General features: G+C 43.6%; 1 protein-coding gene across 10 annotated transcripts in view; it reads right to left on the bottom strand.

The window, feature by feature from the left end:
- PHACTR1 (phosphatase and actin regulator 1) overlaps nt 1-23,719 on the bottom strand; it is a 515,267-nt gene that overhangs the window by 237,455 nt on the left and 254,093 nt on the right. For 4 of the 10 annotated variants that reach the window (XR_005722668.1, XR_005722670.1, XM_040249266.1 and 1 more), the window contains exon 1: nt 4,672-4,965. The exons of the other annotated variants lie outside the window; for them this stretch is intronic. Coding sequence is in view for 2 of the 4 variants with exons in the window: in XM_040249266.1 (XP_040105200.1) it covers nt 4,672-4,924 (253 nt within the window). In the remaining 2 variants the exon portion in view is untranslated. Of the gene's footprint in view, nt 1-4,671; nt 4,966-23,719 lie in introns of those variants that run through there. 10 annotated transcript variants of the gene reach the window in all.

Here is a 23,719-nt window from a genome sequence, read left to right as displayed (position 1 = left end):
AGGATGACTGTATATGATACTTTAACAGAATTTGAACAGCCCACCTTTGTTAGAATTTCAAACCTGCTTTGTACACCCCTCCCTAACACCCCACCAAGTCCTTCTTCGCTTCTCTTCACTACTGTCTCAGCACATGCCTTTCTTTTCAGGGTTCCAGCACTTATACACCCTGCCCAAGTTAGAGCCTTTCCCAGGCCCTCCCAGCTTTAAGGAGGCGGATTCCCGTCTCTAGCCCTTGCTTCAGGCCATGCCTTCCATAGCTCTCCCTTTGCCTCTGAGCGTCCTTCGGGCCCATGTCGATAGAATTCTCCAATAACTACTTCATCCAGCTGTTTACGTTTCCTCTTCAAGATCTCACCTTGCCTATCTTTCTGATTATTTACCAAAAAGTGCTCAGTCATTGTAAATTTAGACAGATGCATGAGCCCTTTCATCTAGAACGAGTAGGCCATGACTGTTAAAACTCTAAAACCACCACAGCAGAATAATTTTGAAGTGCACAACGCTGAAGGGGGCTCTTCTCCAATCTCACTTTTCCTTGCTTTTATTAGAAAGATACGTTTTCACTGTTAAATACAGAGTAGAATTGGTGCTTTCATCTTGGACCCAATCCAGGGATGTTTAATTACAGAAGAGATCAAGGAACGCACAATAGCAGGAGGAAAAATACAAGACAAAATTGAACTTGGTGGTAACAATACTGATGATAGTGATCACAGCTAATATTTCTCCAGCACCTTCTCTCGCCAGGCACCATGCTAAGTGCTTCGTACCGATTATCTCATTTAATCCTCACAACTCCATGCAGTAGACAGTATCATGGTATCCTAAAGTCACCCAGCTGGCAAGGGGAGGAGCCATTGTCTGAAAACAGGGAGTGAGGTTCCAGGAGTCAGCTCTGGACCACTATTAGAAATTTCTTGCTTCATCAAGGGACAGGTACTGTTAGCAACCCCAACACCAAACGGTTGGATCTCAGGGGACTGCTCCCCTCATCTTTATGCACCTCAGTTTCCTCATCTGCAAAAGGAAGGATTTGACCCACAGAAACTCATAAAGCACTGCTTTCCAAAAGGCTGTCTCACGGAATGAAACTTACAGAGTAACTTAGAAGTATCAGGACAAATTGTTTTTGTTCCAGAAGTTCACACTGGAAGCCATTAGAAGACACGTTAAATATTTCTAATCCCCAAAATAAAGTTTGGAAATGCATCTAGTAAGTCACTGGATTAGTGATTTTATGTACGAATATTTGAAGAATAGAAATCATATTTAGTGAAGTGAAAACAACCTTGAAATATTGATCCATCACACGTAAAAGGCATGGAGTAGCAGTTATAATCAATGTCTTGTTTCCAAATCTACTATTTTTCATTTGATTGCTTCATAAATAGGCCACTATAAGACAGAAGTTTCAAAATATTTTTAAAAATTCTTCAAAATGTTTTATTTCTATTGAAATTATATCTTAATACACAATTGTTAATGGCATAATTCTATAATTCCTCACTAACAGACTCAAAAGTAATTCAAAGGAGAAAAGAAAACAGGTATGAAATTATATACAGCATAGATCCTAGATTTCCCCCAGAGTTTTTACCTGTTTGTAAAATCAAATTCTCCTACTGACTTCCAATAAAAGTTCAGTGGTAAGGTAGCTATGTCTCTTGGAGCTTTACAATGTACAAAACTTATTATCTACTCATCTAAAAACTTCTCCCCCTCTATTCCTACTAATGACAGCCTCTCTAAGTAGGAAAAGCAGGTAAAATTAAATATGCTAGGGAACTGTACAATTCCTTTCAGCTCAGTATCTTAATAAACCTGGCTTATCAGGACTGTACATGTATATAACACAGGCATATACACATCACAGTACTTCATTTCCTACATTCAGTACAGGTGCCATAAAAAAAAATAATAATAATCAACTTGAAGGCACAGTGGGAAGCACTCCAGTTTCAAAGACAGACAAGAATTTGAATTTTTTCTACCATTCACCCACTTGTGGCCTTTACACTGAAATACTATGGTAGCTTGTTTCCACATCTGAAAAATGGCTTCAATATTGAACCAGAACAGCAAAAATGAAAGAAACACAAACTACCTTGGGCCATTAAAGGTGAACTACATTCTACAATTTTTTAAATCATTTTCTATTTTAAAATAAAGTCAGTCAAATATCTTTAGTTCTAGTCAGTGGATACCAGGAACTCAAAAAAAAAAAAAAAAAAAAGACAAACTCAAGTAAAAGGGCAAGCGCTGAAATGCAATTTCACTTTTTATATATGTTCACTGAGCCAGGGATCTTTTTTTCTTTTAAAGTTTATTCTCTATCAGCCAAATAGTTTTATAGATTGTCTTTAGACTGAGTTATAAAAATGTTTAAATATATCCTATATGTGAGGAAGTTAAGATTGAGCCTCAGTGGGCAATATCTCTATAAAATTCTCCCTGTGTAAAATTTCAGGTAAGGACTTTCCACTTGGACCAGAACTTTCCTTGGTGGCTACTAAATGACCTCCATGGTGCTGAAGGAGAAACCTAACACATTTAGGGTACTGGACACAACACAGGCACACTCCACCATAAGAAACGTCCTCCTCTGTCGAGTCCTACCAAATCTGTTGGCCTTACTACAGTCTTTACTATACACTTCCATTAAAATAGCTGGCTCTTCCTGGCATGCACAAACAGATGACTCAAACTGAAAAACAGCTGCTGGAGAACTTCACTCACAGAACCTCCACTCATGACGATGGATGATTCAAGGTCAGTCTCGGCAGAAAGTGAAATGTATCTGAACTTCCTTTCCTTCACAGCGGGCAGTGCTGCTTTGGGTTTTGGCAGTAAAAGGAGAAGGGTGAAGCTCCTGACTTCATTTTCTCAGTGACTAAAGAAGTACACCACACACACTGGAAGGCAGGATTAGCCGGGGGAGAACTTGGCAGAAATTAAGCACCCCCACATGAGGTTCCCCCTACACAAGAATCCTTTGAAATGAAAGGCTTTAGTCCCATCAGGTGGTATGTGAACAGCCACAAAGACAGCTCCGTAACACATTCTGGAGCATTTGAGGTTGTGGCGGTGACGCATATTGTAAGCAGAAGCATCGTGTTCGTAATTACACACATGAACCCATATCCTTGCGTGTGGGTACAGACCTTTCCTTACTGCAGTAACATTCAGAGATCCTAATTTAAATCAATTCCCCAAGGTTGTGGAAGTAGCCCATTTGGGAAGCAATTCCGTCAACAGAATGACTCATTTAATAAATATTTTAGCCTGCATCTCAGGCTCTATTATAGTAGACAGTAAAAGACTGGCTTTAGATCATCTCACTAATCCATTTATATATCCCATAGGTGTCATCAGCTTAGAGAGTAACCAAAGGACCAAACGCATGTCAGTGTGTGGAGATCCTCCCCCAGACCTGCCAGGAGTGCTGGCCCCTGTGCTGTGTGCCTGCCTTTCTCCAGCATGGTTTTCCTCCTGGATGCCTATTGCCATCCGGCACAGCCTCTCTTGCAGTTTAATCAAAGAAAAGTATAATTATGCTAGCAGGACTCTTAATTTTGAAAAGACATTAGCCAAGCCAGTCACTTCATTACGCTGCACTTCAGAGGCCAGCAAGAAACCAGAGAAAGCCCTAAGTAATAAGCGTTCTTACAAAGGGAACAAGCGAACCCCGCCTGGGGTTGGTAGCAGAAATCTGCCTGCCCAAGCAGGTGTGTGCAGCGTCAAGCCAGGCGATGAGCTTCAGCCTGGCCAATAGCTAATACTTTCCCTGCAAAACCCCGCTGCCTCAAACTTTTTCCAGACCTTCAAGGGGCCCTCCGGAGTCAGCTCTGTGAGCTGCTTCCAACTGCCTGGGAGATGCTGGACCGTTACACAGGCGCGCCCACAACTGCAGAGCTTTCTGCCCGCGCAGGGCTCTCCCTTCTGCTTGGCTCCTTCTGCCTGGAGTCGCTGAGGCCCGGTACCCTTTCACCGCCCCGCTCCGATCGGTTTGGGGGGAGCTCTTTAGTTCGAACAGGCTCACCTGGAGGAAGCCGCTGCCGTCTCTTCCCCACCTCCCACATTTGGCCACTAGGCATCATTCCAGGAGGGACCAGCACCGGCACTCCAAAAACCACGGCCATGTTTTACTCCGAACGGACATCATTCCACAACTCCACAAGTCTCCAGGGCGCAGGGCGCTGGGGCCGAGGCCAAACCACCTCTCCAGAGTCAACCCACCCGACGCCCACATCTGTAACGCTGCCCAGCAGAGCTCACATCCTACCACAACGCAAGGGTGAGAGAACACCTAAGAAGCCCAAAAAGCTAGGAGAGCAGGTGGAATCGTCTCTTGAAAGCTAATAATGTTGCCCCTGATGAACCCCCTAAAGCGCCACCTTCCCAAATCCCAGAGTTTCCCCTTTAACGGTTTCAAACCCCTCGTTTCGGGGGAGCGTTTCCATCAATGGTCTAAGCACGGATGCGGTCCGGGTTTGGCTCTGGGCAGCGCTCCGCAAAGTGCCGGCTGGGCGGGCGTCACGCCCGGTTAGAAGGCGGATGTCCCCGCAGTTCTCCGGGTAGAGCCGCCCGCGGCGCCCCCAAACTGGGACCGGCAGGGCCGCCTCCTCTCCTCCCGCGTTCGTCGCCGCCCCGACGCGCCCCGACACTCACCGTCCCGGGCGTCCTCCCCACGACTGCAGTTGCTGCAAATGTGTTTGATCTCCTTGCCCAGTTGACAATGGATCACAAAGGACACGTTGTTGTTGTTGTTGGGGGCGGGCTCCTTCAGGGGCTTCATCCTCAGCAAATAAAAAGCTTTCCTTTTGGGTCTCTGGGCGTTCGCGCCTGGCACCGCGCCCACCCTGCAGCGCGGCGAGCGGAGCGCAAACCTCTCCGGCTCCGCGGCGCGTGTGGGCTCCGCCATCCGGTCCCCGGGCGCCCCGGGCCGGGCGCCGCTCCGGTCCCCGCGCGCTGCCCCTCGCGCCCCGCCGCCTGGCCAGCATGCCCCCGCCACGCCCCGCAACCCGCGTCTCGGCAGCCGCTCGACCGCGGCAGCGTGGATCAGAAGAAGGCGCCGAGGGGGTCTTGACCTTGCCGACCTCCCCGCCCGAGCCAATCGGGATCCCGAGGCCGGAGGAGGGTTTCCGGAAAGCACTCCCCCGTCCCACCTAGGATGCTGCGCCCCCGCCTCCCTCGGGGCCTCTTGCGCTCATCCTCGCCGGGCAGCCCCACCCCTCTGCGCGTCTCAGCACCAGCCACTGGAGCCTGCCGGGTTTTGCAGCTACCTTCACTCTCTCGAACTGCAGGGCAGAACGCCAACCTCCCCCGCCCCCCGTTTCCTCCAGCCTCTTGCTGCCTATTGAAAGCAAGATGGGCCACACCGAAGGCCGCTGTGTTGGGAGCCCTCGAGGTCCACGCGCCTCTCTGGGGCCAGAACACGTTACCATTCTCGGGCGGATCCGCTCCCCACCCCACCCCACCCCCGCCCCCGCAAGCCCTTGACTTTTCACTGGAGTCGACAACCTGTTACAGCAGAATTGATGTTTTCACGTTCAACAGAAATTCCCTGACCTGAAGAGGGCCTTACACCCATGTCATTAAAACTTAAAGAGCGAAAAGGAACAGGAAAGATTGCTTTTATCAATTCTCAGAAACAACAACTTGCAACTTTGGGATCCTAGCTAATTTGGGTGAAGATTCTCCAGCTGAGTTAGCACAGTTAATAAGGCTCAGCAAGGCAAACGACATCAACTTGAGATCTCTAAAGAAAAGAACAGTATCTTCAAGAAGGCAAATGTATGGCTCAAGAATAGTAAGAGCTACAAGTTTATCCAGCCTTTGTTTGATTTACCTGTTTGTTGTTGCTGTTTTTTAAATGACACTATATCTGTACCATAATCCTGACTGCAGGTATCATGAATCCTACCTCACCTTTTACAGAGCTAACGCTAAGAGAAGCCTCACAGCACAGTCACCTTCTGTGTTTATTTTAAAAAGAGCCTTTTCGGCCCCCAGCGGAGAGATCCTGGTTTAGTAGCTCAGTGAAAGGACCAGGAATCTGAACTTTTAACAAGCTCCCAGGTGATCTCGATACAAAGCCTAAGTGGGCAAATGTTTTTACAGCTAGGTGTGTCTGACTCCAAGCTTGTTTTTCCCTTCACGCCCCATTCCCTGTGAGCCCTTGTCCTCTTTTCTGGCCAGTGAAAACAGTATCAGCTAAAGGACCCGCTATCACCACCGGCTCTTTCCAAGAACTTCTCCAAAGTGAATTTCATAATACCCTGTGTCTTGCGCGCATGCTCAGTCACTTCGGTCGTGTCCGACTCTTGGTGACCCTATGGACTGTAACTCACCAGGCTCCTCTGTCCATGGGATCCTCCCGGCAAGAATACTGGAGGGGGCTGCCATGCCCTCCTCCAAGGGCTCTTCCCGACCCAGGCAGGGATCGAACCCATATGCCTCCTGTGGCTCCTGAATTGCAGGTGGGTTCATTACCACTGGGCTACCGGGGAAGTCCCGCCCTGTTGTCTTACACCACCGCACAAGACAGGTCACTGGGCAAATTCTCGACACATACAGCTCACCTCATGGGGAATAGGGTCCACCACCCACTGGGGATATTAAATTACTGTGTTATAATATGCTTCTGATCACACCAGCTCTCCCACTCATTTATACTACTTCTCACATGCAAAGCATTCTGTCCAAGTCAGCAGATTTCCAGCTTCGTTTGCATTCTGTACTTAGGAACACCAGGTGTCCAGCTGCCATGGTCTGCTCTAGAAGGAGATGTCAGGGAATCCTTAGTTGGAGTTCTGTTCTCTTTAATTATATCACAACCCCGTCTCCCCTAGTGCCCATTGGGGCTTTCAGGGACCCCTCCCTTCTCACCTGGATTACCAGTCAAATCAGCTACAGGTAAATCCTAGTTTCTTTTCCTGTCATATTCATATCACGTGGTCCCTGGCTAATAGCTTCATCTTGGAGGTGGCCAAGGGCTTTCAGGTGGCTGAGAGACTGAAGGCTGAAAGTGTTAGTCGTTCAGTCATGCCTGGCTCTTTGCAACGCCATGGGCTGTAGCCTACCAGGCTCCTCTGTCCATAGGATTTTCCAGGCAAAGATACTGGAGTGGGGTGCCATTTTCCTTCTCCAGGGGATCTTCCCAACCCCAGGATTGAACCCAGGTCTCCTCTACTGCAGGCAGATTCTTTACTGACTGAGCTCCAAGGGAAGCCCTTCCCAGGTGGCACTAGTGGTTAAAAAAAATTAAAAAAAAACCCACCTGCCAATGCAGGAGACATAAGAGACACGGGTTTGATCTCTGGGTTGGGAAGATCCCCTGGAGGAGAGCATGGCAACCCCTTCCAGTATTCTTGCCTGGAGAATCCCACAGACCGAGGAGCCTGGCGGGCTGCAGTCCATGAGGCTGCAGAGAGTCGGACAAGACTGACGTGACTAAATATGCACAGAGGTGGCCAAGGAGCCATTTGCTCTGCTGGAGGAGTGTATGAAGGAATTTATTGCATTGTGTTATGGGTCAATATTTGTTATTCTTTTTTTCAAATACTCGATCCCTCTCCCAAACTGTGTCACCTCTTTAAGTACCTTCCGAGCAAAAAACACAGCTTTTTTTATAAAAAAAAAAATTTTTTTTAATTGCAAGCCTTTTCCACCTTACTCTCTGCCCACAGATCAGAATAACAGAGTTGCACAAACTCTGCCTGGTCTTGTTAAAACAGTGAAGCCCACAGCAGTCTTTTATTTGCTCACTGAATATGAAACCAGACCCAAGAGCTCAAGTGTCTCTATCTTAATTGACCAAGTTATCAATACATTGTAGTAGAGAGAATACTGACATGACCGCCAGCTTAGTCTCAAGGTGATGCTCTGCAGCTGTGGGGGTTCTTTATTCAGGTTTGGTGTGTAGAGGCCTAAGGTCTTGTTCAGTGGTTCCTTTTCCTAAACAGTCTACCCTGAGTTTGAGCTTCTAACTATGCTGGCCAATAATGGTATCAACTAGCTGCACATGGCTGCTGCTGCTGCTAAGTCACTTCAGTCGTGTCCGACTCTGTGCGACCCCATAGACGGCAGCCCACCAGGCTCCCCCGTCCCTGGGATTCTCCAGGCAAGAACACTGGAGTGGGTTGCCATTTCCTTCTCCAATGCATGAAAGTGAAAAGTGAAAGTGAAGTCGCTCAGTCGTGTCTGACCCTTAGCGACCCCATGGACTGCAGCCTACCAGGCTCCTCCATCCATGGGATTTTCCAGGCAAGAGTACTGGAGTGGGGTGCCATTGCCTTCTCCGCTGCACATGGCTATTTACACTTAAATAAATGAAAATGAACTGAGATTAATTTTGGTGCCTCGGTTGCACTAGCCACACTTAAAGTGCCCAACAGTCACGTGCACACGGGGGCTACTGTATTAGAGGAACAGTGGTAGGACGCTTTCATCTGTGCTGAAAGTTCTATCAGACCTTACTCTTCTCAGAAGGGGCTTCCCAGATGGCTCGGTGGGTAAAGAATCTGCTTCTAATGCAGGAAACGTGGGTTCGATACCTGGGTAGGGAAGATCCCCTGGAGGAGGGCATGGCAACCCACTCTATTATTCCTGTGGAGAATCCCATGGACAGAGGAGCCTGGTGAGCTGCAGTCCATGGGGTTGCAAAGAGTAGGGCAGGACTAAAGCGACTGAGTACGCACTCCTCTTAGAAGATGTATGAATGTTTGTGTCTCAGGCTGAATTTGGAACCTGAGATGCACAGTCGTTTATTGTCATAAGAGAAGGTGGGTAGAGAGGGGACTGGGATGGAATATACCTCAGTGCTGCTGGAAGATGCTGAGTGTGATCTCTGCTGGCACCCCCTTTCCTCTGACCCCTGGCAGACAGCAGAACAGGGGTGCACACCCGTCTGGCATTTTTCTTGATCCTGCTCTGTGCCCTGAATGCCACCTCTGTGAAGCCACCTTCTGACACCCATTACTCTAATATCCCTACAGCACTCGATGTCAGGACATGTCTTATACAGAGTCTGTGTTTGTCTCATCCCATAAGACGAACCTGTGTTTAATTAAGATCCTTGTAATTATGGCTCAGCTCTATTGCTGCCTTTGATAATCATCTCCCTGCCTTGACAATGAAAGAAAATGATCATGCTACAGCATTCTTGGAAAAATAGATAGTATTGTGGGATTTTATTTTTTTTTCCACTTTTAAGAGGAAGGAAAGAACCACTGAAGGGAAAGATAATCCAGAGCATTTCCATCACTTACGTCAGGGTATCTCAACAGAGCGAGTGCAGCTCGGGTGAGATGTTCACCCAGATGATCTAAATGGGAAGGAAGAAACGCAGCCTGTCACGCTGTACCCCAGAATCTGCGTCTGAACAGGACCGCCAGGTGATTCGGGGGCACTTTAATGTTTGCGGAGCACCAGCCTGGGAAGAATATTAACTGCCTACCAGTGGAGAACACACTTTGGTTCTGAAGAGAGCGGCAGACAGGACCCTTGAGCTTGCAGGGCTTAAAATAGAAGGGAAAGAAGAGTGAAAGAGTCAGTCGCTCAGTCCTGTCCAACTCTGCGATCCCATGGACTGTAGCCCACCAGGCTCCTCTGTCCACGGGATTCTCCAGAGAAGAGTACTGGAGTGCGTTGCCATTCCCCTCTCCAGGGATCTTCCTGACACCACGGATCGAACCTGGAATCCCCTGCACTGCAGGCAGATTCTTTACTGTCTGAGCCACCTGGGGAGGCCTGAGGAGAGAGGATGCTCTCAAAACACAGGCAGCTGAAAACACATGTGTAAACTTGTATCGGAGCAGCCATGGAGAAATATGCCTTTGCTATCGGACTGGGAGCCGTGTGTAGAGGGAGTTCTGCAGTGATAGACATGGCACAGATGGGGCTGATGAGGGAGAATTTCCCTGGGAAAGTTGATCTGCAGCCGTTGAGGGCAGAGAGGGGGTGGGAGAGGTTGTGGCAGTGAGGAGAAAACAAGCTCATAGGCCAGAAGGAGTTCACGGTCGGCGTGGGGTCAGGCTGGTGGGAGAGTTACACCCAGCAAGGCAGGGCCTGAAGACCGAGCTTTCCAGGAGACATCACCAGGATGATGATGTGACGGCAGCTGCGGACACTGAAATTCCACGCCATCGCTTGGAGCCGAGATTTTGTTCTGCTCTCTGCTTGTCTGTGCTCCATCCTACTTTGAACACTTAACAGCTCTTAGGCGCAAAGGCAGTCAGAATCAAAGTTAAGGGTAGAAATTTGGAAATGCTCATATAGTGCTTTAACTCTTATGAAAAAAGAGAATAGAAATACAAAATAGTAATGTTGATAACAAGGCAAAGCGGCCAAATCATTCAAAGAGAGGTGTGTGTACTTCGAAAAATAGTACTATACATATTTGATGTAAGAAAAGATTAAAAAATTTTTTTCTTCCTCAATTTTTTTTCTTTGATTTGAACTCAACCTATTTGTTAAATTTTCTTCCTTTCTTGTTCCTATCTTCCCTATAGTGGGTTGAATGGTGGCCCCCAGAAGGTATGTCCATGTCAAGTTCCTGGAACCTGTGAGTTGATGTTATTTAGAAAAAAAGGTTCTTTGCAGATGTCACTAAATTAAGGATCTCATGATAAGGATATATTTTTGAATTACCTGGGTGAATCCTAAGTCCAATGGCAAGTGTCATTATAAAAGACACACGGAGGACAGACAGAACTCTTTTCCCAAACAGCAGCAGGACAAATGTCTGTTGTAAGCCACTAACTTTCTGACAATTTATTACAGCGGCCCTAGAAATCTAATACACTCCCTAATTATTCACTCACATATAAGAAGAGCCTCTATAATTTTTCTCACAGAACAGCATCTATTTTTTCTAAGTTTGATCTAAATGTGTACTATGTTAAAGCCAGGATTGTAGGCTAATCTACAAAGTACACGTTTAAGAACAGCATTAAAAATTACTTCCAAATGGTTCACGAATGCAGAATTGTGCTACACTACTTCTCTGTTTGAGTGTGTGTTGTTTTTGTTCTTGTGTTTTGTTTTTATTTTGGCAGATGCTGGAATGGAAGCATGAAATGGAATGTGTCATTTAAGAGAGGGATACAGCTTCCAGGCTTTCTTATATTTAGCATAAAGCATTTATATTCCGAGCAAGAAGACGTGATCAGAGCTTGCTGTGGGAGGCTGTGAAAATTCTTTAGGCAATTCAGTCGTGTATCAGCAGAGCTCACATGCAGCTCTTGGGCACTGGTACAGCTGTATGGATTGATTACGGCTGGCATCTCTTCTAATAGGCCTTTTTGACTCTTGCAACTCTAGTTATTAAATATTTTGAATGTCATTCCTGCAGATAAAGGTTAGAAACCAGCTGTACAATTGGCAAGCCTTGATTCTCCTCATAGAAAGGCTTTCTACCACATGTTTTCCTTCAAACTGTGTTTTAGAACCCATAGCAAAAGTTCTTTTGGCCCAAGCTTTTATCTTATTATTTCTTAATCAAACCTGACAGGTTTTTGGTAGATGAGCCAGGGAGTGGTCATTGGACAGTAGGTTTGAAGACACAATTTCACAGCTGTTTTTAGAACTAACGTTCTTAAAAATATAGTTGAGACATCTGAATGATGTGAGCAGTTTTTTGGTATGTTTTTTGTTTTAATTTTAGCTAAGAATTTGCTGTTTTCTTCCTCCTAAAACTTTGACTAGAAAGCAACTTTACTTTTAGGGTTGCAATAATTATGCTTACTAAGGGTTTGTTCTGTGAAAATTTTAAAAACACTTAGCAGATAACAATGTGATGGGAAGGGGCATTTGGAAGCAGTTACACAAAACAGGTAGAGGAAGAGGTAACTGAGGGGAAACCATCTGAGCAAACTCCTGTAGCTTCTTGATAGCAGCGTTATCTTGGAATGTTTCTTTTCCTGCGTTAACCATGAATGGGAAGAGGACTGGAGTGCTCCAGTTCTTTTGCCCAAATAACAATCTTCTCCATAACAGGCCCATGCTTTATGACCCGTGAATAGAATTTTTGTGACAGTGATTAAAGACGGCAGGAAATTTTCTGCAAAGTCTTGTCTATGTCAAGCATCTTTAAAATCTCTATTGCCAATGGTCAAGGAAGGCTCTTAGTATAAATTTCAAAATTTGGGATCGAGTATTCCTGCTTATATCCATGGTAAAAAAGAGGATAGATTTGGTAGAGGTTGTGGGTCATTAAAGATTAGTAAATGAGAGGTCAGTTGTTCCAAACTATTTAGTTTCTTTACATTTCGCTTCAAATGACAAATCCAATTTAAACTGAGATTTATAGCCTTACACACATATCCTTTGGAGAAGGAAATGGCAACCCACTCCAGTATTCTTGCCTGGAAAATCCCATGGATGGAGAAGCCTGGTAGGCTACAATCCACGGGGTCACAAAGAGTCAGACACGACTGAGTGATTTCACTTTCACTTCACACATATCCTTATGATTTGCTTTCTGAACCAGGTGAATTCTGGCAGATTTAGATATTTCTGGATATTTATTTTATAGTAATAAAAGCCCTAGAGAATAAAGACATTATAAATATAACATGGGTGTGTTTATATTTCAATGAAATAAAGTCCAGCAATAAAGAAATGACTGCCTAAATTATAGTAGGTATATAGCACAATGCCACTAAAGTAATGAGTTATATTTAAATAAGTTGACTTGGAAGGATTTCCACGATGCACTGTTAATAAGAAAATTAACATTCAGAACTGACCATAATACTGTCTCATTTTTGTAAAACAGATATTGTAGGCATTACTATTGTTTTCCAGATATTTCTGATCTCCTGTCTTCTGGTACGTGGTAGAGCTGCAGTCTGTATGTCTAGATCCCTTGGAGGTGGGTGGAACCAGGTGACCAATTCTGATCTATGTGTGATAAACTGAAGTTCAAGGTGATGGCTGCTGCTTCCCTTTGGGTTCTGGAGTGAGCCAAGCCCACCTGCTGACACACCAGATTCATGTAGTTCGTGAAATGAACTTGTTTTGCTATAAGCCACCGAAATCTTGGAGTTTTGTATTTTTTTTAACTGAAGATTAATCTAGCCTATCAAGACTAATACATCAATGACAAATGTGTGTGTAGCTGTGTGGGGATGCATTTGTATATTATAGATCACCTTATTTAATCATCACAGCAACTCCGTAAGATGGAACTATTATTTCCATTTTATGCTTCAGGAAACAGAAGCGCAATACAATTAAGTAAATTCCCCGGGTTATGCAATTAGCATTCTGCCAAGGAGAAATCAGATCCAAAGTATGTTTAATGGCCAAGCACACCTCTCCTCCTCCAACCATCCCACCGACATGCAGAAAACTGCTAGGCAGTTTTTCTTCAGAGGACCCTCAATACTATTTTAGGACAGAAGCATATGGCATCATGAAATCCAACCAAGAAAGGTTATGAGACTGCGGGCACAGGACACAGAAACCTTGCCTGCCATGCAGCGCTTAGCTGCTGGTGGTAAAGAGAACAGGGGTAAAAATAGGATGAAGAGAATCTTATCTATCATTTCTACTGGCACATTCGTGCCCTTTCAATCTTGAAAACAGACAGCAGCTGATACTCACTGTTATCCTTTTAGGGCAGGATGGTATTAACAGTGTAGCGAGTCCCTCCAGGCTGTTTGACAAAAGCTCATGATCAGCTTAATGATAATTGGCCATTAGGACAGAGTCGCAGTTGTGTTTGTACAGAGCAGGTGCAGGAACAAGGTAACAGGATAACGTACCACTGGCAAGAAATGCAGGTTGGCCCTTTATCCAAGTGGGAGAACTTCAGTTATACATGAAACATCACTGAGTGTGTGGGGGTAGCTGTGAGTAGCCAGCGATGGGGAGCTTGTAAGTGGGTATCGTGGGTGTATAACTGTGTAACATGCAGATTACTTCTCCCACGGAAAAGACGATGGTCTAATTCACTGAGGGAAGCATTACAATATGCACTAAGACTAGTGAAGTAAATGATCAAAGGGATATCTTTGCTTCTAACAAGCCAGTTTGTACTCATCTTCCCAGTGCGCCAAGATCATGTTCTCTCAGGAGTTCCAAACCAGTTTTTTTTTTTTTTTTTAATAATAGGGAAGCCTGCTGAAGAGGAATTCTATTTATTTCTATACATGTTATGTCAATAGAGCTTTTTCCTTTGTGATGCATATTTTATCCATACAAATTATTGTGTAATAACAACAGTTTGTTGCCATCTTACATGTAAGAGGGAATTTATTTACAGGAATGGAAGGGGAAATTAAAAAACTAAGAAGAGTCTAAAGAAAGGATCATATTACAGTGTGCTATTGGGACTTACTGGAGGAGGGCATGGCAACCCATGCCAGCATTCTTGCCTGGAGAATCCGTGCGGACAGAGGAGCCTGGCGGGCTACAATCTGTAGGGTTGCAAAGAGTGGGACGTGACTAAGCGACTAAGCTCAGCACAGCACAGCATGGGGACTTAAGAACAAAATAGATGCACAGTACATAGAGATAAAGGTAGGCTTTAAAACCCATTCACTCAGTGTCACAATGATTATTTTGCCAGGGAAGACAGTCCATTGCAGGCAGGGAGGCAGAGAGGGACATGTCACTTGGTGAGCTTCCAGTGTGTTTAAGAAACTCTGCTGGGCTTTTTACTGATGGGTATATTAAATGTTTATATGTATGCGTTTATTTGTAGAATGTATTTACCTGATAATAAACTCCAGTATTCTTGGCTGGAAAATTCCATGGACAGGGGAGCCTGGTGGGCTGTACAGTCCATGGGGTCACCAAGAGTTCGACATGACTGAGCAACTGAGCACACAAATATATTAAATATTATCTATGAAAATTATGTCACATAAATTATATATATGTATTTTTAACTAAAAAAGCATTGAGTCCTGACAATAATTCTAAAAGTTGAGGTGTTCTGACCACCACCTGACAAGAAGGCAGAGAGATGAAAGAAGTGGCCCAAAGCTGTCGGATGTGGACAAGGAAGAGTCCAGACCTGAAATGAAGGCAGATCTCCCCATTCAGAGACCAGTCACGCACCACGATTTCATGCTACTGTCCAGAAATTTGCACACAGGAGAGAGGCTATACTGAAGGTAAAAATATCTTTCCAAGCCAACCTTGGAAGAAATTCCTGGAGGACTGCTTAAAGGATGAAGGGCAAACCTGTAACATTTACTAGGATCTACCGATTTACAGAGGAAGTAAATCTATCTTTCCATTTTATGGATTAAAAAAAACTACTGAAATGAAGATTCTTTCATTTTCCAATCTGTAAGTAATTTATTTTTAAGACCATGTAAAATCATGCCTTTTTTCCTCTTGAAACTCCACAGGTGAAAAAAACAGAATTAAACAAACCTTGACAAAAATGATCAGTGTTAAGCAAACATGTGAGTTATGACCAAAAACATGAAGGAGATATTCAGAATCTATGAATATTAAGTCAGTATATTTTTATATTTTACTAAACCTAATGAATAGAAATTATTTAAAGTAAATTTTGTAAAACTTTTAAGTACATGAATTCCTTTTTTTTTTTTTCACACTCCCTTTCTCTTCCTTTTCCAAAACTGACAATATGTCAAGGGAGCCCTGGAGCTCCCCAGTTAGTTTTCCCTGATTTCAAGAAAACAATTAGAGGGACTTCTCTGGTGGTTCTTCTGCACTCCCCATGTGGGGAGGCCTGGGTTCGATTCCTGGCCAGGAGACAAGATCCCACGTGCCACCGCTGAGAATTCACATGCTGTGTGCTGTGGCAGGTTGCTCAGTTGTGTCTGACTCTGTGACCCCATGGGCTGTAGCCCGCCAGACTCTCTGTCCATTGGAGTTCTCCAGGCAGGAATACTGGAGTGGGTTGCCATGCCCTCCTCCAGGGGATCTTCCCGCCCCAGGGATTGACCCCATGTCTCCTGCCTGCATCTCTTGCATTGGCAGGTGGGCTCTTCACCACTTGAGCTCGCATGCCAGAACCAAAAGAGCAAAGATCCCCCATGCTTCAACCAAGACCTGGTGCAGCCAAATAAATAAGTACTTTTTAAAAAGAAAAATGGGCTTCCCTCATAGCACAGCTGGTAAAGAATCCGCCTGCAATGCAGGAGACCCTGGTTCAATTCCTGAGTCAGAAAGATCCCCTGGAGAAGGGATAGTCTACCCACTCCAGTATTCTTGGGCTTCCCTTGTGGCTCGAGCTGGTAAAGAATCTGCGCACAATGTGGGAGACCTGCGTTTGATCCCTGGGTTGGGAAGATCCCCTGGAGAAGGGAAAGACTACCCACTCCAGTATTCTGGCCTAGAGAATTCCATGGACTACACAGTGCAGCCAAATAAATATTTTTTAAAAGGAAGACAAGAAAATAACAATGTCTTCTCAGACTTGTTCCCCCTACCCCCCAAATCTGTCAATTCCTTAAAGGCAAAGAAGCCTTCTGCTCTTCTAAATCCTAATCTCAACTTTACCTTAAAAATAAAACACTCTTGCTTTGCTTGCAAGAGAATGGTATAGACATTGCTCTATAGACTGCTTGATGTTCTAAAATTCTCAGAAAAGCTCCAAGGTATCTACTGCATATGAATTACAAACTTCAGTCATACAGCTTTCCTGCTAATATATTCCTGAGCTCATCATACAGAGCACACTAGCATATTTGTATATTAGCATCTGATAATTTTGTTTTAAATGGTGCATATTAAGTCAGCCTGTGTTCTTCAGAACATTTTGCACACAGTTTGGGAACTATTACCCATCATTCATTTACAGTGAATGCCCAAGGCAAGCACTGGCAATACTAAGGTTAGTTTTGGTCTTTTATTAGCTTGGTTTTTGACAGCAGCACGTGATGAACCAATACCTGACATAGTTTCAGTCTTTCATCCTTTCCATCAGAGATAGGCTTTGTGATTTGTCTCACTGTGTTTTTAAGAATGAGAGCTACACATGAAACACACAAGGCTCACAGGAAATACTTTCTGCTTAAAATTTCCCTCAAGTTTTGATAATAAGGAGACATACAGATATTTCCACAAGTAATATTAGAATCAAAAGAGAGCTGGGCTTTTTTTCCTGCAAATAAATATTGGCAGCTAACAAGGAGAGTTAATAGAAATGTATAGAATGCTTTGTAGTGAATGGGGGCATTCTGCTAAGCCAAGACAGAAACTGGATAGCTAACTAAAGCAGTGACCATTTTTGCCTTTACCTGAGACACTGTGTTGGTTTGCTAAAGATGAGCAGTGTGTTGCTGTGTCCACCAAAATGACCGTAGCTCAAAATTGTATAAAAGAGGAGAGAGATTGGTAACCCAGGAAGGAGTGGGTCCATTATCCACAAATGTCTAGTTCTGGATATTAGTTATAAATACAAGCATAAGTTTGATAATGTGAAGAGACAGCCCAGATTGCTGAGATCACTAACTGTTGGAGCAAAGAAGGAATGAGTCAATAAAATCTTCATCTCAAACCAAGATTCATGCTACTCTCCACATTAATCACCTGTCAGGGTCACCTGGAAAAGACCCTGATGCTGGGAAAGATTGAAGGCAGGAGAAGGGGATGACAGAGGACGAGATGGTTGGATGGCATCACTGACTCAATGGACATGAGTTTGAGCAAGCTCCGAGACATGGTGAAGAACAGGGAAGCCTGGTGTGCTGCAGTCCGTGGGGTCACAAGGAGTTGGACTCAACTGAGCAACTGAATAAGTGTCCCCTGGACCACTTCTTCCGTGATGGTAGTTTTATAAATTAGAGAAATTCTGCACAGACATTTTGATTTATATATGGCTCAAACATGACATGAAGGATTAGAAAACAAAGATTTCAGACCAAAGTGAGGCGAGAGAAGACCAGAAACAAGAGTGCACTTCCCTCAAGTGAGGACTTCCTATTTAATGGATTTCACTAGACTGCCAAGTTTTTCTTGAGAGACGGAGTCTGAATCAAGAAGAGATTGTCTTTTTATGGCAGAAATCATATTTCAGAACATTACAGAGAATCCTTGAGAAAGACCTGATGATGTTTATCTGAGCTATCGTAAGCTGCAGTGCTGGGGAAGTGGTATGAATCATTGGGGTGTACACTCATATTCTGAAATTCAATAGCCTGAACTCAAACTATTCTTGTTGCCAACTCATGCAAACTGTGGCTCCTTCACTGGTCCCCTGTTCCTCCCAGTGACCTGAACTGGAATCCTCTGTGTGATCTATGATCTTCATATTCCACATAGAGTGACCAAGGCTTACATTCTTTGTCTTAATCCTCTCATCTATGATAAAAAAAAAAAAATCCCCAAAGTTGGGAGTAGAATGAAATGGTACCCCACCTCATTCTTCAGCAAATGAATTAAAGAGACTTCTTTTATTAATTTTCATAATTAAGAACTTATCAAAATAATTTATTAAGCATGCAGCTTAGACAGTATATTAAAAAGCAGAGACATCACTTTGCTGACAAACGTCTGTATCGTCAAAGCTATGTTTTTCCAGGAGTTATGTATGGATGTGAGGGTTGGACCACAAAGCTGAAAGCTGAAGAATTGGTGCATTTGAATTGTGATGCTGGAGAAGACTCTTGAGAGTCCCTTGGACTGTAAGGAGATCAAACCAGCCAATCCTAAAGGAAATCAACTCTGAATATTCACTGGAAGGACTGTTGTTGAAGCTCCAATACTTTGGCCTTCTGATGCAAGGAGCTGACTCATTGGAAAACACCCTGTTGGGAGAGACTGAGGGCAAGAAAGGGGGGTGACAGGATGAGATGGTTAGATAGCATCACCAACTCAATGGATATGAGTTTGAGCAAACTCTGGGACATCGTGAAGGACTGGGAATCCTGGTGTGCTACAGCCTATGGGGTCACAAAGAGTTGGACAGGAGTTAGCAACTGAATAACAGCATTAAGCACACATCTATATATATCACAGTATTACTTTCATGAAATCTTCTGCCAATGAACAACTTCTCTGGACACAGCCTTTCTCCAGATTCTTCCTTAAATCTGCCCTAGGAATCAGTTCTTCCAAAAAGCCAACTGAGTTAACTTGGGTTGCAAAGATGAAAACTTTCAGAGTGGTTTGTCCTCCAAGAGATCAATACATTCTTTGGTGGATAAAACGAAAGGATTGGACTAGTAGATGATTGCTAAGGTGATTCCAAAAATGCCGTTCTCGTACTCTAATAGATGTTAAATTGCAACAACCAGAAGAGTGTCAAGAAACATAAAGAACCGACTGTGTTCTTGATAAAGAAGTTAAGAGCTTTTAGTGAACACTTAAGCTTTCTAAGGTATCAAATCTCAGCTGACAGCTAAGACAGGTCTGATCTGCAGCCACGTCTTCTATCACCTCGTGCGTCTCCTGGCACTTCGTGGTCAGCTACTCCAGGGCACTCACAGTCCCCACAGTTCCGTGCTGCCTCCTTCTGCTCCTGGACCTTGCCCTCCCCCTCCCAGGAGCCTCTTTCTCATTCTCCGCATCACAGCACAGACAGTGCTCGACACTCGGCCGGACGGAACTACCTGCTCATCGCTCAGTGCTTCCTCGGAACCTACTGCCGATTGAAGTCTCACTGTAACATCCTATAAATGTAAGTTTTGCTTGTGATGTAGTTCAAAGGTACAGAAAAGACAGTGGATCCTATACTGTCCAAGTGTGCATCACTCAGGCTTTAAAATGTTAGCGCTCTATCCTAGGTGCCTTCGTGCTTTAAAAAGAATATAAAGGGATAAAAATCAGAGACATTGCAAAGACCATCAATCTTCCTCCCCACTCCTCTTTCCCAGAGGCAACTACTATCCTGAAATTGATGTTTGTGAATCCCATCTATTTTTTATATTTTCACCATACATTTGCAAGTATTTTGCAATACTGATTTATGGGTTTCCAGGGTACATAAGGGGTTATCTCATGTTAAGAATCATTTTGTAATATTCTCTATTTAACTCAACATTATGTTTTAGGGTTGTTGCATGTGGATTCATGAACATCTAGTCCATTCATATTTCCTGCTGGTATTCCCATGTTAAGATTATAGTTTATGAATCCCTCATGAAAGACTATTTAGCTGGTATCTAAAATTTGGCAATTACAACAATTACAAACAATTGTTTGAATTACAAACAATTCTCCAGTGGGCATCCTGATAAAGTTCTCTTTAGTGCTCTTGTGCAAGTTTCTCTAAGAAATATATATAACTACAATTGGAATAGCTGTGTCATAGGATATGCAGATCCTTAGCTCAACTAGATATTAACAGGTAACTCTCAAGATGATTGTAACAATTACCATCTCACCAACAGTATATGAGAGCTTCCATTTCCACATCATTGTCACTTGGTATTACCAATCTTGCTTTTCAGTATGCTGGTTGTGATTTAATCACTATATCCCGACTACCTGCTATGTATTCAGATTTCTTCTTCTGCAAATTGCTTGCTCATCATATTTTTGTCCATTTTGATCCGTTGTTTATGTTTTTTTTTTTTTCTGTTTTGGTACTTTTAAAGAAATTCTTTCCTATGATAAGGTTATACAACTGTCTTTAAAATTCACATTATTTGGGCTTTCTACTTGTCTTTGTACTTCTTGGTCTTTGATTGATAGATTTTTCTTTATTCTTCTCCCTTTCTTTGGTTTGGAAGTTGTACGCTTTATTTCTATTCTCTTTATAGCAACCATTAAATATTTAATATATTCTGGTTTTACCTATCAGGCCAATATATCTATCAGGTTGATATATCCAGATGGCTCAGCAGGTAAAGAATCTGCCTGCAATGCAGGAGACACAGGAGATGCGAGTGCCATCCCTAGAAGATCTCCTGGAGTCAGAAGTGGCACCCCACTCCAGTATTCTTGCCTGGGAAATCCCCTGGACAGAGGAGCCTGGTGGGCCCCAGTCCAAGAAGAATAGGCCACAACTTAGCAACTAAACAACAACAACAAACTGAAAAAATATCCAAAGGCTTGAATCTGATCACCCCTCTCCATCTTCCATGTTATTAAAGCCTTGCTTTTGCCTTGTTTTTATAATCCCCCTTATTGAAAACACATTCAGACACTCCAGCATTTTTGTTTTTGTTTCACTTTTACAAACATACTTGTCAACTTCACATCTGCTGCTTAAATTTCATTCTTTCTTTCTTGGTTCAGTTTCTTTCTTTCTGAATAATATGTGATTAGTTCATTTAGTAAAGGTCTGTGAATAAGTACACTCAGGGTCTGTCTGAAAACATCTTTAGTTCAACATCAATTTTGTATAATTGAATTATAATTATCCAAGAAATGCATGTAAATAGCTTACATTTTTAATGGTGCTAAATGCAGTCATCTCATTTCCCTGGAAATAACAATTTTCAACTTGTGAAAGTGAAAGTGAAAGTCGCTCAGTCATGTCCAACTCTTTTGTAGCCTGCCAGGCTCCCCTGTCCATGGAATTCTCCAGGCCAGAATACTGGAGTAGGTAGCCATTCCCTTCTCCAGGGATCTTCCCAACCCAGGGATCAAACCCTGGTCTCCCGCATCACTGGTGGATTCTTTACCATCTGAACCACTAGGGAAATTTTGGGGGAGAATTATCCCTTATGGTATTTACCTCCATGTTTTTAAATAGCGTGCTTATAATACTCTCTTAATTCACTATAATATTTTTTATTAATGACCTACTATGGTAGACATGAATTAAATGCTAATGATTTATCTCAAAGATACAAAACAGGGTTCTAAGAGTGAGAAAAGGGAGGAGTAAGGCAAAGAAGGATGGGAAGTGGTGTTAAATAGGGCCTTTATTTAACTACTACTATTGGCTACTGCTTCCCAATAAGCCAAAAAGAGATAGTGCAGGTGGATCCCAGGTGCGTATGGAGAAATGGGGCTTTGGAACAGTTCTTTGGGAAGAAGATACCTGTTTCTGTCCTCTCTCCCAATTCCCATCTCTTAACTTTGCATGAGTTTTCTCATCTGTAAAACCAGGGCTAGTAATAGTACCTACCACAGAGGGTCATTATGAACCTTGGATGAATTACAAGATAGATAGAAAGATGGAAGTCACTCAGTCGTGTCCAATTCTTTGCAACCCCATGGAATAGTCCATGGATTTCTCCAGGCCGGAATACTGGAGTGGGTATCTGTTCCTGTCTTCAGGGGAATCTTCCCACCCTGGGGATTGAACCCAGGTCTCCCACATTGCAGGCAGGTTCTTTACCAGCTGAGTCACCAGGGAGGAGAAGCAATATGAACTGAGCCTGGCATACAGTAAGGACTTAACAACAGTTAGGTATTATTGCTATTTTCCATGTCTCTTAATATCGTATTTTCCTTATTCCTCTGGGCTTCCTTCTGAGTGGTTTCCTCAGATCCTTCAGTGTTTTGACTCTCTCTCTGGCTGTGTCCACTCTGCTGTTTAATCCAAACACTCGGTGCTTAATGTCAGTGACTATATTGACCACTTACTTCTCGATGTTTTGCTTCCTTTTCTTGTCTGTCTTCTGTTCGCTTGTTTTTCACAGAGGTCTCTTCTTTCCTGATGGCTTCTGTTATTTAATTTGCTTATTGTAAGCATGTATATTTTATAATAACCTTTAGATGTTCCTCTTATTTCTAGCTCTGCCTTTGCTGCATCTGCTGGTTTTCCTTATTGTGATCTCTTTCTTCATGTAATTTGGAACTTGTCATTGTGAATTTATGCTCAACAGAATGGGCTTTCATTCCCTACAGAGTGGTTTTTCATTTGCTTCTATCAGTATCTCAGTGATTCCAACAGTCCAGGGGAAAAAAGTTACGATCGCTTTTGGTGCTGGGTTTCCTGACCCCTATCAGCAGGATATATTTGAATTCCACATAGAGAGTGGCACAGGCTTGCCATCTGAGTTTCTCCCAGGGTCCTTTCTCTCTCTACTCACATCCTAAGAACGTAAGTTTCTCACTACCTCCCTGCCCTTACAGGCAGAGTTTCCTTGTCTTTGTTTCCCTATTCCCCAGTTTAAGTGAGGCCAGACCCTTCACTTTCCTTCCCTTCATCAGAGTCTTAGCTCATTGCTTCAAGCAAGGCGAGGACACTGCTCATGTCCCTGAATTGGGCATTGAGACTCCAATCCTCAGCATCTAGGGTGTACATCCAGGTCAGGCATCCCAGAGGAACATCAGTGTGGCCACATGTGCTGCTAGAAGTTCTAGTTAACTCTCTACATCTTGTCTCCCTCCCTGGTCAATAAGCATCTCTCAGGCAAGGACCACAGTTTATTTCCCAGTCCCTTTGCTCTGCTCTGCTCTCTCAGCTTCTAGCATAGTGCTGGTACTTGGTAAACAGGAGCTCGGTAAATATGAGATGGGTAAATGAGTGAATGAATGAATTAACGGCTACAATTTAGGTCAGTTTAACAGCTACATAAACATTTCCTACAATTTGTCTCTTGAAGCACAAGGTAGACGATTTCCAACACACAGATAAGAGATGTAGCTGAGGACTCGGAGGCCTGGAGACACTTGGAAACATATGTAACACCTACTTGTTCTGATGGGATCTTCAGCTAGTTGTCTTCCTCACTGTTTGAAACAATACTGAAATTAAATAACTGAAACTGTATTAAAACCCAAGGATAGCACTCAGGCACTATATATATCTTCTGGCTACCTAGTTATGTAGTGCACTGAAATGAGGCAAGAAGCTTTTGGGCAATGTAATTAACATCTTTCCAGA

This window comes from Oryx dammah, unplaced genomic scaffold (assembly GCF_014754425.2).
Source record: "Oryx dammah isolate SB20612 unplaced genomic scaffold, SCBI_Odam_1.1 HiC_scaffold_11, whole genome shotgun sequence".
NCBI classification, from domain to species: Eukaryota; Metazoa; Chordata; class Mammalia; order Artiodactyla; family Bovidae; genus Oryx; species Oryx dammah.
This window is presented reverse-complemented; position numbering and strand designations above follow the sequence as displayed.